General features: G+C 53.2%; 1 protein-coding gene across 1 annotated transcript in view; it reads left to right on the top strand.

Annotated features, from left to right (window-relative positions):
• The window catches only part of TEKT5 (tektin 5), a 54,586-nt gene extending 41,756 nt beyond the window's left edge, over window positions 1-12,830 (top strand). The window contains exons 6-7 of the mRNA XM_004705854.2: window positions 11,673-11,827; window positions 12,413-12,830. Of these exons, the coding sequence (XP_004705911.1) occupies window positions 11,673-11,827; window positions 12,413-12,629 (372 nt within the window). The 3' untranslated portion in view covers window positions 12,630-12,830. The remainder of the gene's footprint in view (window positions 1-11,672; window positions 11,828-12,412) is intronic.
• The last annotated feature ends 2,083 nt before the right edge of the window (window positions 12,831-14,913 follow it).

Here is a 14,913-nt window from a genome sequence, read left to right as displayed (position 1 = left end):
GTAGTCTAGTGGTGCATGGTGTCCCTCTGTCATCGTAGTCTAGTGCTGCGTGGTGCCCCTCTGTCATCGTAGTCTAGTGGTGCGTGGTGCCCCATGCAGTGGGTGGTTGCTGTCTGCTTGCTGTTGTGATTAGCGCACGAGGCACAGGAGTGTGCCCCTGTCTATTGCCAACAACGCTCTTGTACAAAGCTTTTGGTAGGCACACACCCGAGGTCTGACTGCTCCTCAATCCTCCATCCCTGAAGAGGACCCCACAGCCTGTTTTGGCTGGAAGGAAACCAAAAACCTTGTTTTTTTTTTATGTAATCAGCTCCTGAGTGACCACGTGTGTTTGTATGTGTGTGTGTTTGTGTGTGTCTATGTGTGCTTGTGTGTGTCTGTGCTTGTGTGTATATGTGTGTTTGTATGTTTGAGTGTGAGTGTTTTTGCGTTTGTGTGGGTGTATGTGTTTTTTGCATGTGTATGTGTGAGTATGAGTGTGTATTTTTGTGTGTGTGCATTTGTGTGTATGTGTATGTTTTTGTGTGCATGTGTATGAGTGTGTATGTTTGTGTAAGAGTGTTTGTGTGTGTGGGTTTGTGCGTGTGAGTATGTGTATGTGCGAGTGCGTGTGCATGGCTGTGTGTTTCAGTTCTTCGGGGTGCATTTAGTCTTCGGTGTGTTGGGAAAGCCTGCCACTGCCCCAGAAACGCCCCTCTCTTCCCACTTGATGGGACTGACATTGCCTGCAGACGGAGTTATAAAAAAAAAAAAGGAAGTGCAATGATTTCAAAGGAAGAACCTCAGAGCCAACCTTGTCCAGGGGGCATGCAGGACAGGCCTCTGGCACGCTGTCAGGCACTGTGCTAAGCAAATGATACTGTGCGATGGTGGCAAAGAGTTTACGCATCGGGCTGCAAGGTCAGTAGTGTGCAGTTTTCTTCTCCGGTAGAGAGTGAGTTCTGCCCTGTGCTACAGGCTCACCGTGAGTCGGCATCGACTCAATGGCAGTGAGTTTGCTTTCCATCGGAAGCCTCACAATGACCCTGTGGGTGGCTTGGGACTGTTGTCCCATCTTCAGAGCGGAAACCAGTGCCCTGCCCAGGGTCTGGCAGCAAGGAGGAGTTCAAGAACGTTGAATACATGCATGTCTGAGGCACAGAAAGGTTACATGCCTGATTCACGGTCACATGGCACAACAGGAGAGGGTGGGGCATTTGAACCTAGATCTGTGTGGCTCCCCAGAGCCTCAGTGAGAGGAAGGGACCTGTCCGGGCTGCTCCATGGGTGGGAGGGCTGGGGCTGGCGGCCCACTGCATGCCCCACACAGGCCTGGGAGCTGGGTAAGGAGGTGCTAAGCAGCTTCCCACCAGCCAACTTCTCTCCCAGCTGCGCTCCCTGGTGTTCCCATCCTGGTGGGCAGGGCCAGCTGCCTGGGTCTCTGAGACTCCTCCCATGGGGTGAGCTTGTCAACCAATCCTCAGCCGCCTGCCTCCACCAGGACTAGCCCAGCAGTGTGGGAAGGAGCCTCTTTCCTAGTTCTTAAGCTTGGTGGGAGCCTAAAGGTTAACATTCCTGGGGAGGGGTGGAGAGGGGTGGGGAGGAGGCTGGACCCAGAGTGCTCAGGGCACCTCCCCCACTTAATTGTAGTTGTGCTATGGTGAGCAGTGGGATACGGTGGCATTCTTCATGGTGTGTTTATGGAGAAACACACACACCACACACCACACACACACACACACACACACACACACACACACACACACACACACACGCTGCAGCTCCATTGCTCTGAGTGCTGCCCTCTCAGCTTCCTGAGCAGGAAGCCAAGGGGGATGGAGCTCCTTCTCCTGGCTCTGCAGTTGGACCTTCACAGCCTCCTCCATGTGGCATGGGGTGGGAGCCCCCTTACTGGGAAGGCTCAGCGAGCTTGGGACACTAGGGTCAGTTGCCCAGCTTCACGGTGCTGTCGCTGGGATTCAGTTAGTGGGGTTCTGATGGTCAAGTCTGGATGGCCTTACTTCCTCACCCCCCACCTCCCACCCCCTGCAGGTTGGGGAGGCATGTCCAGGGAGCACCCGATTTGATGCTTCCGCAGAACCCTCAGCAAGGTGTTTGGCACAACCAGCCCCACTGCCATCGAGTGAACACCTGACCCAGGGGTAGGGTAGAACTGCCCCCTCGGGGCTTCCAAAGCTGTACATCTTTATGACGATGACTTCTACGTCTTTCTCTCAAAGAATGGCCGGTGGGTTTGAATTGCTGACCACGGAGGCCATCAGGCCAGGTGAGATTCTGCATGGCTCTGGACTCCCAGCTGACACATAGGAATCACCATTGAAGTGTAAAATATGCTGATAGTCCCACCAAATAGTGGACAAGGGGCCAGGTGGCACAGTGGGTGTCAGGTTGGGTGATTAACTACAACGTCAGCAGTTCCACTCCACCAGCCACCATGAGGGACAAAGACGAGGCTGTCTGCTCCCGCAAAGATTGGCAGCCCCGGAAACCCACGGGGCCAGTTCTCCTCCATCTTGCAGGGTCACTGGGAGTCAGCATCGACTCAGTGGCAGTGATTCTGGATTTGACTTTTCAGGGCAGCGACAACACTAGAAGGCACTTGCCCTGAGAACAGTTGACCAGTGGTGGTCAGAGGCACGTTGGCCCAGGGATAAAGTGCGGGCAGGTCAGGGAAACCGAAAGGGCATCATGGTGATGATGTCCTGGGAGGCGTGGGAGCTCAGTGTGGGCGTTTCGAGATACAAGTCCAAATGTCTGTGTCGTCTTGTTCCCGGGAAGGAGCTTGGCAAGGCCACTTTCCCTTCTCCAGGTGCACGTGGCCTCCTGAGGAACCCCCATAACAGCAAATGCTGAAAACAAGTTTCCCATTCAGCCTGTTCCCCATAAAAACGAAAAACGAAAATCCTCTTTGTACTGCTTCTGGAGAGGGAGAACCAGGCCAGCTACAGAAAAGCCAAGTGGTGTAAAGTGAACTTTGTCTAGGAGGGGAAACTGAGGCCATCAGGCCAGGTTGAACTCTGCATGGCTCCAGGGGCGCCAGTCCCACCATAATGATGCAAATGGTACCCCCCAACCCCCAGTTGTTCAGTACAGAACCTGAACTCGCATACTAGACCACCCTGGCTTCTGCATCCTATTCAGGGGGTGGGGGCAGGGGGCAAAAGTCCCACCTTTGTCCCTCCCACTTTTGAAGGAAGATGGCCCTGACTGTGAGCAGTCCCCTGACAAAAGGGTTCAGGGAGCCTCTCTGGGTAGGATGCCCATCACTCAGGGCTGATAGGTGTGAGGTGTGACTCATTAGTTGGCTGAGTCTGGACTTCGCGCTGTGAACTGTGGGAAATCCCCAGAAAGTCCACAGGTAGGCTGGCTCCGGCAATGGCAGAGGGAATGTGGGAAGTGGGGCAACAGCGGCTTCCCAGCCTCCCACCCCACCCTGGTAAGGCTCAGCCTGGGAGCGGTATAGGGGGCTGTCATGAGAGGTGCCAGCAGTTAGCACCAGCTCTGCCTCCCCCCCCCCCAATCTATGTGCTTCACCTGTATTCCAGGGATACTCAGGTGTGTATGTGGGTGGGGGGGGGTTTCCCACCTTCAGTCTCTCCCAGGTCACCTCCCTGTGGTGCCACAGACATGTGCCACCTTGACCATTGGTTGCTTTAAGGTTCTGTTAAGAGTCACTCACATTAAAAAGATAAGAAGCGTGGGCAGTTGTGGCCCAGTGGGCACCTTTTCTGTTACTGGATGGAAGTCCAAGAATTGCGATCTACAGGACAGGAGTGGGCCCCGGCCCTCACTGTCTCCAGGCTGAGCTGGGCCATCTCTCGGAAGGTTCCCTTCTCGTCCACTGACCCTCCCGTTGCCCAGCGAGATCTGTTTCTCAAGAGCTGGGTCTCATTTGATGGCATACCCAAAGTAAGCGCCTTGAAGTCTCGCATCCTGGTGTCTGAGGACAGCCTGGTTAGCCTTCGGTCAGGGGTGCAAGTAGAAAACCAACAGCACTTACTGCAAGTGCACAGAGCTGCAAAGATACAAAGTAAAATGGAAACGTTACGGGGTAGCCAGCAGATGTTGCCCGAGGGAGCTTCGGGAGTTGGTAACCACTGTTGCTGCTGCTGCTGCTGCTGCTGCTGCTGCTGCTGCTGCTGCTGTTGGAGAAGGGAGATTCCCACAGGGCACCTAGTGGTGATAGGGTTACGCACTCTGCTGCTGCTGGAAAGGTCGGTGGTTCAAACTCACCAACCACCCTTTGAGAGGAGAGTGAGGCAGTCTGCTTCCATAAAGGCTGACAGCCTTGGAAACCTTGCAGGGCAGTTTGACGCTGTCCTGGAAGTTGGGTTGCTATGGGTGGGAACATGCTATGGCGGGGTTTTGTTTTGTTTTGCTTTTGCATATAATAGACAGATGGAGATCATGACAGAGTGGGGCGGGGGGCATGTCAATAGATTGAGAAAGAATTGACAAGAGGCACAGGGTCTTATTTTCTCCCTCTGGAGATCATAGCAAGAACTTTCCCCTGGGCTGCTTCCATCCCGGCAGGATGCCAGGGCCCTGCCTGGCAGGAGAATTCTACCCCTGCATGTCACAGCCTGCCAGTCCCTCTGCTGGGTCCTCTTCCTGAGGAAAGGCCCCTGCCAGGGGCGTCCCATAATCACCTGTTCTTAAAGGGGGCAGGAAGGGCTTGAGCTCCTGTGGGCTTGGAGGAAACTACTTACCCAGAGCCTGCCGCACAGTCGGGGAGCCTGTAGGCTGCAAGTCGGAGCTTGTGGCTTGTGCTGAGCGGCTGGGCTCTCTGCCTGGCTCAGGGCCTGGTGCTCACTGTTAGACTGGCAAATGTGTGATCAAGCCAACGGAGCTGCAGGTTTGTGAGTGAGCGCATGAAAAAATGATTGTGCCCAGGAGTGAGTGAGCGGCAGCTGTTTCCCCAGACCCAGGAGGCCGGCCAGCTGTCCAATGTTCATGCCTCAGAGAGGCAGGTGGGGGTCTGGGCACAGGGCCAGTGGGTGGAGAACCCACCCAACCCACTGCCATCTCGTTGGCTCCGGCTCATAGCGACCTTGTATGGGGCTCCCGAGGTTGTAAATCGTTAAGGGAGCAGACAGCCTCCTCTTTCTCCCATAGAGCGGCCGGTGGGGGTGAACCACTGACCTTGGGGCTTGGCAGGACTCCTTGAAGGTGGAGAAAGGAAAGCAGGGGTGAGCCCAGCTCTGCTGGCACCAATGGTTAAGCTCTCACATGCTCACTGAAAAGTTGGCGGTTCGAACCTACCCAGGGGATCTATGGGAGAAAGACCTGGCATGAATTCCGGTCAAGAGGAAAGCCTGGAAATCCCTCTGGGCTGCTCGCTGTCCTGGCCACCAGGAGTCGCTGTGGGTGACAAAGGACACTCTGGGCCCTAACAAGGGTCACTCCCCTGGGGCATTGCCAGGTCTCTGGTTGACCACGGGCCTGGGCTAGCGGGCACCACTGCTCCTTATCACGGCCAAACCCTCAGTAATGCCCTCACCCTACCCCACACCCCTGAGTAGGGATGTGCAGATGGCAGGAGTAGAGGGTGGGGTGCATTTTCAGTAGACTGGGCAAATACCGGGCACGGCGGTGACCAGAGCATTTTTTGTCTATATAAGGCTTTCTTTTCCTTGGCCTTAGGCTGGGCCGGGCCCCCTGAGCTTGGTCCATCTGCCACGCCTCTCCTCCCTCCACTCAAGGGCAGGTGGTGGAGAAAACCTACCCCCTCCGCACCACCCCCAGGCTTCTGATGCCTGCCAGCTCACCTGCCTTCTGGGCTGGAACAGCCTCAGGGGGTAAATGTTTAACCATTGGAAGTGCTCGGGTTCTGGGTGTCCCACAGGGCCAGGTGAAAGGGGCGGCCGGCTGCCCAGGTGGGCTTTGAAGGAGGCCGGGAGGCGGCCTTGCCACCTAGCAGGTAAAAGCATCTTTTTGTCCTTGTGAAGTTGAGATGCTGTCTGTCCAGGCGTTTTTCCTGGGGTGAACGGGTGCCTGTGTGGTGAACGGCATTCAGCTGCTAGCCCAAAGGTTGGAGGTTGCTCAGAAGAAAGGCCTGGTGATCGACTTCAGAAACATCAGCCCCTGGAAATGCTGTCTCTGCTCTGAGACTTTGGGTTCCCCATGAGTGAAGCTGGCAAACGGGGAAAACAGAAAAACAAAACTTCCCCCTGGCATTGCTGTGTGGGAACCAACCTGACAGCCCCCAAAGACAGACAAACAGCCTGTAGGATACGAGCCCAGTCCTGTCAGAATGAGCATCCCAAGGATCTGTTATAGTGTGTGGACATGTTACAGCTCACAGCCAACGGGACACCCGGTGAAACCCTGGCAGGTGGGTGCCCCACCTCTCCTGGAGAACCAACACCAAACCCACAGCCATCGAGTCGATGCCGACTCCCAGCAACCCTGTAGGACAGGGCAGAACTGCCCCTGTGGGCTTCTGAGATGGTAACTCTCTATGGGAGTAGAAAGCCTCCCTCAGAGCTGCTGATGGTTGTGAGCTGCTGATCTTGTGGTTTGAAATCCAGCCTATAACCTCGATGCCACCAGGGCTTGAGGACAAACACATGAACTTGTCAGCAGTTTTCCCCTCTCTGGAGGACAACGAGCATTTGCTACTTCAACCATGTTCAAGGGTACAACTTAGTCATGTCCCGCTAGGCTCCCCTATCATGACCATCACCATTCGTCAGTTCCCAACATTTCCAAAGACGGATGGTCCCAGGTGTTGTGAACAGACGGATCATTAGGGGAGCTGGTTAAAAATCTGGATGTTAAGCTCCTTTCCTGGCTCCCCTACCCTCCCTCCCTTCCATCCTTCCACTCAGTGCATGTCTCTGATTTTTTGGCGATAAGTGTTGCCAGATTTAGCAATACAGGATAGCTACCCAGTGGATTTGAATGAACCACTCTTTTAATGGCAACATCTTTCAACTTGGGTTAAGAGTTGGACGGCTAACTGTCAACAGTTTAAAGCCACCAGCCACTGTGCAGGAGCAAGATGGGGCTTTCTGCTCCCTAAAGGGTTGCAGTCTCAGAAACCCACAAGGCAGTTCTGCCTAGGACCACCTAGGTGTAGTGGAGGGCAAAGGCTGGAAGTTCCCTTCGATGGGAAATGCTGGTCTGATGCCCCGCAGAATATCTCAGTGGCTGGGTCTGGTGGATCCTGGGAGGGGGCCACTGCCTTTTCATCTCAAACGCTCACTCCCATATCCCCACCCCACATCCCCAGCCCACGGCACTACCGGGTGCTATTTAGATCAGTCTTCTGGGAGCCTAATCTTCAAAGGAGCATCCAACCAGTTGTCACTCAGTCGACCCCAACTCAGCATGACCATGTGTGTCAGTGTGTCCATAAGGCTGCCGAAGGCGGATCTCTCGGGCAGGTCACCAGGCCTTTCTGCTGAGGCACCTTGGGATGGACTCAAATATCTAACTCACAGGTCCCCAAACTAATCTGACCCTTTTCAGAAAAGAGAAAGAGACTCGGCATGCCCTGGCCATTAAAACCTTTTGCCCCATGATCCCTAATGCAGGTATCTGTTTCAGAGCCCCCTTGGGTCATTCCTGGGCCCCCACCCTCCACCCCCACCCCAGTGAGTGGCATCACCCACTTTGGGAAACCCTGTTCTAACCTTCCAGTTAGCAGCCATTTGAAGCACACAGGGACTTCTCAAAGGCACATGTGATTCGAGCGGGAGCCACTCCATCCCCACTGGCTGAAGCGACACATTCTGACTCCTGCGAATGTTGTGGGCTTGTGGCGCAAGTGGCACTCTCCAACACAGTTGGTGGGGACATAAGCCAGCGCTGTCGCTCTGCAAAGGTTAGACAGTTTGAACAGACATCTAGCCCGTGATCTGGCCAACCCTGTCCCCGCCCAAGGTATCCACCCCAGAGAAATGAGAGCCAAGGCTCACACAAAGACATGTAGATGTATGAGTGTTCTCAGTAGTTCTGTTCCTGATCACCCATGCTGGAAGCACCCACAGGCCCATCATCAGGGGGCTGAACAGGAACACCGGCCCTGGAGTGTCACAGACCATTTGTGCTCAACTCGTAACCTGAATATAGGTGGTTCGAACCCACCCCATAGGACTGAGTGAGAAAGGCAGGGCAGTCTGCTTCTAAAAGCGTGTGCAGTCAAGAAAACCACCCCGAGCATGGAGTCCCAGGAGTGAGAGTGCCTCCAATGTCACACGCCTGGCTTTGGTTTGTCCCCTGTGCAGTGGAATAGCTCTGTGCGAGACAAAGCAATGAGTTCCAGGGGCACACACCACTTAGTACTGCAAAGTGGAACACTCCAGGCTGTGTAATGTAAACAGACTGATGGTAACAGAAAGCAGAGCAGTGGTGGCCTGGGGCTGGGGTGGGAGTGCCCAGACCTGGCTAAAGGCCCAGGAAGCCTGGGCGTGATGGGTACTCGGGCTAGCTGGACTGCGCTGATGGCCTCACAGGTGTGTGCAAATGTCAGAACTCAAAACAAGCAATCGCTGGACAATGCCGCTTACTGCATTTTGGGGACACATCATAGAGAGCCATAAAAATGAAGCTGGTGCTTTTTAAGAACATCTTTAGCAAAGGATATGCACGAGGGCTGGGAGCCTGGGGGCGTGCCAGCTGTGCGTGCTGCAGCACCCCGCTCTAATCCCAGGGCTGTGGAGGTGGGGCAGGTATGGGGGGAGCAGGGGACCTGGACAGTAGCAGAGTGGACCTTGCACCCTCCCCAGGATCAGCTCACACTCAGGGTGGGTGACACCAGGCGTGGGGAGACCCCTTCATGGTGACCTGGCTTTAGTTAGGGGGACTGGGTGAGGTTTCCTGCAAACACTGGACTTTGAACCTACAGGTGGCGTGTTAGAGAAGCAGAGGGGCCAAGTGCAGCAGTGACCTCTAATGGGTATTACAGGGAGCAGATGCTCTTTAAGTGCTATACATACTTTTTCTCAGCAACGCTCCCATAGTGGGGGGGTGGGGTGGTGGTGGTGTAACTTAGTGCCCATCTTCCAGCTGAGGGAGCAGATGCCTAACTCTGCCAAGGTCTTACAGCTTCAGAAAGGGATCGTACTGAGATTTGGCCCCAGTGGCCTGACCTTGGACTGGTCACTCTTGCCAATGTCCCCTTTCTGCCTGTGTGTGTGTGTGTGTGTGTGTGTGTGTGTGTGTGTGAATAAGGGATCTATTGAAATATGTAACCTTTGGAGTATGATTTGGGAACTTTTGTTTAAAAATCACCCTCACTGACCAAGAAACTAAAATAGAAAAGGTACTTTCATATTGAAAAAATGAAGAGTCAGTCACCATATCACTAGCAGGATTGTACTTCCTCCGTCCACCCGTGGGTGGTATTGTTGATTATGTCACTGAAAGATGATGATTTCTGGGTGTGATTTTGATACAAAGTTTAAAGGGTCCCTCAGGGTGGTGGTCTCCACCAGTCTAGTAAGTCTGGCTTTTTAAAAAGAAGTTGAGTTCTGACCTACATTTTGTTTCTCCCATTCTGTCTGGGCTCATCTATTGGGTCAGCACATTGGTACTGGTAGCCAGGCACCATCTAGTTCTTCTGGCCTCTGGATAGATGGAGTCATGGTGCACGCAGCCTTGTTGAAGATTTTCTCTTTGAGTCTTTAGTTTACTCTGTCTCTCTTGCTACAACTGAGTAGAAACTGGTAGCTGTATCTTAGATGGAAGATAGAAGAGGTAATCTCTCTGAGTTTCTCTCTTCTAACAATAGTTTTACCCATGGTATCCTCCTAGTAGGCTTTCATTAGTAGTTTCTTTGAGTTATACACCTTGCTCACTGGGAAAACTTACACATGGAAAGGATTGTTATTGTGTATTGCTGTCAATCTGAGCCCCCAACTAACGGTGTACAAAAGAACAAGACACTGTCCAGTCCTGCACTACCCCCAAGATCCATTGTGAATTGATCTATAGGGTTTCCATTGACTGGTTTTCTAAAGATCATCAGGCCTGACTTCAAGTCTGCCGTGGTCTGGAAATTCCCTGGACCTTTTCATCATCCCGACAATATACACGCCTCTACTGTGCAACAGGTGGTGGCTGCACATGAGGGGCATTAGCAAGGAATCGAACTCAGGTCTCCTTGCACGCAAGGGGAGAATCCTACCAGTGAACCATTGCTGCCCTCAACAGACTGATAGGAAGTGACCGGAGATGTTTATTAGCCGTCAACCTGTTTGAAGATCGTGGACACACCCAAGATGGAGGATGCACAAAGCCTTGAGCAGGTTGGCCTCAAGCAGTGACTTTATTGAGCAGTTTTTGGTAGGGCTGATGAGTGGGCTTTCTAAGTGACATGGAGTCCCTGGGCAAATGACATCAAGCTCCTTCGGGCCTGGGTAATTCTGTCGCCATCCTTTGGGTGTTGGGGGCAGGTATTGTGGCAAGGAACTTTGGTTAGCTTGTGAAGAGCAGGGTAGAGGGAACCTTGTCACTGGGATCCTACTAGATCTGGGAGGGAGTGTCAGCACAGCCCATCCCAAAGAACGTTCTGGTGAGACAAGAGCACCAAGAGAAACCGGCCTGCTCAGGGCCGAGGGTTGGACTCGCTAAGGGGGAGGGGAAGCTGGAGGGTGAAAGGCTCTGTCCCAGCCCCTCAGCTCTGGGCTGCTCGTGGCTGGTCAGGCTCTTCCTGGGAGTAGACTTTGCTGGTGCACTTGCCCTTGATTTTCTTCTCCAGCCATTCCTGTGTTCTTTTATTATGGAACATGTCATAGAAAAGACCCCCACCCTGCCCCTGCCCCACCTACCCAACAGGAAGATCAACATTTCCCTCGTCTTTTCCTAGATTTGAGCTGCTTGTGGTTATTTTATTCTCTCCCGAGCTAGGGCAGTCTGACAGCTTGGGGAGTGTTGCCTTTGTGCCCACCTAGGAAAGCTCTATGCAAACCAAGACACAAAGCATTGTAGGGCCCCGGGAGGCATCCTAGCATCCCTGCCTGGGACCTACACTTCCAGAAACTGCAGGCACAACAACGGCAAGGCCGCAATGCAATGAAACAGTTGCTGTAAGGCCAACTCCGACTGATGGTGACTCATGTGGCCAGAAAGTTGTCAATGGCTGCTGCAGTAGAAGGAAAACCAATGGCTGGAGTAGATCTCCAGGCCTTTCTTCCAAGGCACCTCTGGTGAATTTGAACCTCTCACCCATCCTTGAGGAGTTGAACCTATGGACTCTCTGAACCAGCCGGGGATTCCTGCAGTGCATGGTGGCATTGTACTGGGGGAAATATGTCTACGGATACAAAGTGTTTTCTTCTCTTTCTTTCTCCCTTCTTATCCACTCCATCCGTTTCTCCCGCCTTTCCTCCTTCCTTCCTTCCTTCCCCCTTGAAGTCACTGGCGGGTTTGAACCTCTGACTGTGCCATCCAGTACTTCCCTGATTGCACCACCAGGGCCCCTAGAGTGGAAAGAGGGGATGGCAAAGCAAACCACCCTTGCTGCTTGCCCCTCCACAGCATGCAGGGTGAGGCGAGGCCACGGAAGCGGCCTCTGCGGAAGAGTGAGCTGCCTGTGCCCTGGAGGTGTTCGAGGCTGGGAAGCTCCCTCTCAGCGTCTGGCTGGAGGCTGGCAGAGGTGTTCTCCCGTTGTTGGGGTGCGGCGGGTGGGCGTGGAGAGTGGTGGCAGACACCTCGTGTCCCCGCAGACGCTTCAGGAGATCTTCCAGGCGGAGAACACCATCATGCTGCTGGAGAGGGCCATCATGGCCAAGGAGTGCCCGCTGAAGGTGGCACAGACGAGGCTGGAGTGCCGCACCCGGCGCCCCAACGTGGAGCTGTGCAGGGACATCCCGCAGTTCAAGTGAGTGCCCAGGCTGTGCCGGGAAGTTCAGAGCAGGGTGTCCCAAGAGCCGGGAGTGTGGGCTGTGGCGTTGCAGGTCCAGGCCGGCTATCTCACCGACTCTGCTTCAGGAAGGCCCAGCCCTCTGGGCACCGAGGGCTCTGTAAGGGATGGTTCCCTAGCTCCTGTGCTGGGCAGGCCTCCCACGGACCACTCAGAGCCAAGTGTCGGCAGCCTCTGAGAGGTTAGCACCCCCCTCCATGCTGCAGGGGGGTGGCCAGCTCACCCCACTCCCTCACCCTCTGCTTGCCACCAAGTTCAGCCCGACTCCTGGTTACTCCGGTGTGCCAGAGTAGAACTGTGCCTTCGGGTTTTCAGTGGCTGATTTGGGGGCTGTCGATCGCCAGCCCTTTCTTCCAAGGTGCCTGTGGGTGGACCTGAACCTCCAGCCGCTCACTGAGCCATTAAGTGTGTCAGGCACTCCAAGGAGCCCCTCACTGGGTGGGCGGTCTGCTGGTGCCTGACACCGTGGTGGCCGCAGAGCGAGTGTGTCTGTGCAGAACAACCTGATAGGCGGTGCTTCCCCTTCTGCCCCGCCCCCCTCAGGCTCGTGAACGAGGTGTTCACCATCGACGACACGCTGCAGACCCTGAAACTGAGGCTGCGGGAGACACAGGACACGCTGCAGCTGCTGGTGATGACCAAGTCGCGGCTGGAGCACGAGCTGGCCATCAAGGCCTACACGCTCTGCATCGACAAGGAGAAATGCATGCGCATGCGCAAGACTTTCCCCAGCACCCCGCGCCTGGTCGGTTACACCTGAGCGGCCGCTGTGCCCGCTGGGGCCTGCTCGCTCCATGCCATCAAAGCTGGAGACGCCAGAAACACAAAATAAAAGACAGTATCGTTTCACCCTTTCCTCCCATCACGAAAAGATATTTATCTATTAAAGTCCAAATAAATGTGACAAAAGTGAAGACCCAAGGTCATTCCTTGCTGTAGGACAGGCCTCCACGTGAGCCATGGGTGGCGACAGCTGGGCATGGTGTTCGCCCCCAGCCCCGGGAATGGAAATGGGCCTGTTTCTTCACCTGCTTCCCTATTAAGGAGCGGGTGTAGACTTGGGTGTCCAGAGACATTGGAAGCCGGGGTGCAGGCTTCCTCACCTAGGAGACAGGTCACTCGAAGGCCTAGGTGACTGTGGACTGTGGAGAGACCAGCAGTCCTAGGGTTCAACCTCAGCTTTGTTGTGAGCAGCCACGGGTCAGCTCCCCTCTCAGGGTGGCCCCACACGCACTGTGATCCCCACAATCACTGGCTGATTTCTGGGAGTCAACGGCCAGCTCTTCTTTGCCGGGTGCATCTGAGTCTACAAGCCCTGGTGAAACCTCCACAACTTACAAAGAAAACCACCATCCAAGACTCCCTACCACGGAGCGATGCCGACTCATGGGACCCGGGCGACCCACCATGGACAGACAGCTATCATCCAGCTCTACATTACTGCTCAGTATGATCCAGCGTTGGCCACTGGGTCCTTGTCCCATCCGATGTGCATGAGATGCAATGGCTGAGGATCAAACCCAGAGCTCCCACTGAAACCCAACCACACCCACTGCCATCCAGTCAATAGCAACCCTGATGGCTTGAGCAGAACTGCTCCCTTGGGTTTTGGACACTAAATCTGTAGGGGCAGACATCCTCTCCGCTCTCCTGTACAGAAGGGGAGAATTCTACCGCAGAACCGCCTCCCAGCTCATGATTTAAAAATGTTTATTTTAACCAACTAATGACGTAATTCACATACCATACAATTAAATGGTTTAAATATATTATAGAGTTGGTGGAATCATCACTCACTACACTTGATTTTAGAACACTTCCTTCATTTTTTTACTCAATATTATCAGCTCCCCATATCCCTCCCCCATCTTCTCCACCAAAATGCTAAGAAATTATTAATTTAGGTACTGCCGCTATAGATTTACCTATCCTGGACTTCATATAAAGAAAAGTGTACAACTCCCCCACCACCAAACGAAGAAAGCACAGAAAAACCTCAATCCAAAGGAAAGCAGAAAATAATAAAACCAGGGAAAATGGCTCAAAAAGGAAAACAAATGATATGATGCTAAATTCTAACCTAACAATGGCTGCATCAGTTCACTTTCTGATGAATTCTGTCTAGAAGCAAGGCTATTCACATCCTTGGTCAATGGTCTGAGGGAATTCAATGGAGGCTTAATCCCCATGTGGACTCAACAAATGGATTTTGGACTTACCCTGTCATGCATAGCCTACTGCAAATCAAATGCTCTGAATTTAATCTCTAATATAATTCCCTCCTCTGATCTTGGATTTTATTATTTACAATCCTTGGATCACATGGGATGGTGTGCTGCTTCTGGGTGAACTTAACTGACATCTCTCTTAGATCACTGCTTGTTTTAAGATAAATTTTAAGCCCCAGATGCTATTCTTTGTAATAGCCAGGCACCATCTGATTTCTTCACCACGCTTTGCTAAAGCAACTGTATCTTCAGTGATCACTGTGTGAGAGTAAGTATTGAGAAAGGCCACATCTTAAGAACTGATTGTTCTTAAATTAGGGCTTAGAGCTAAGTGTGAGCTCAGAATCTATTGATAGGATATATATATATATCCTTGTTCTACTTTAGTGGCACAATTATCACCTTTTTGAGAGATAATACAAGTGACTCTCTCCCATCTCCCATCTTATATAATCACCTGCTCTGGTCTATCTGTCACATTAAAGCATTAACGTTGGCGCATGACCTCTAACTACAGCCCAGACTTGACATGGGTTTTGTCAGAGTGCCCATGGCTGCCCTTTCCCTCTCTTCTAGGGTTCCACCCAGGGCACCACAGTGCACATGGCCTCCTCTTGGCTGTGATGGCTTCTCTGTCTTGCCCTGTGCCCCACACCCTCGGCAGTCATGAAGAGCACTCATCAGGTGTTCTGTAGAAGATTCTGAGGCTGGGTTTGTCTAATGCTTCTCTCTCAAGTTCTCCCCAGTTTGGAAATGTTGGGGAAGAATGCCACTGAGAACCACTTCCTTGCCCCGTCACATCACAGGTCCATGATG

The sequence above is a fragment of the Echinops telfairi genome, unplaced genomic scaffold, assembly GCF_000313985.2.
Source record: "Echinops telfairi isolate 266 unplaced genomic scaffold, ASM31398v2 ScPeMD7_5;HRSCAF=22, whole genome shotgun sequence".
Lineage (NCBI taxonomy): Eukaryota > Metazoa > Chordata > Mammalia > Afrosoricida > Tenrecidae > Echinops > Echinops telfairi.
The sequence above is the reverse complement of the archived record's forward strand: the minus strand, read 5'-3'. Positions and strand labels throughout refer to the sequence as shown.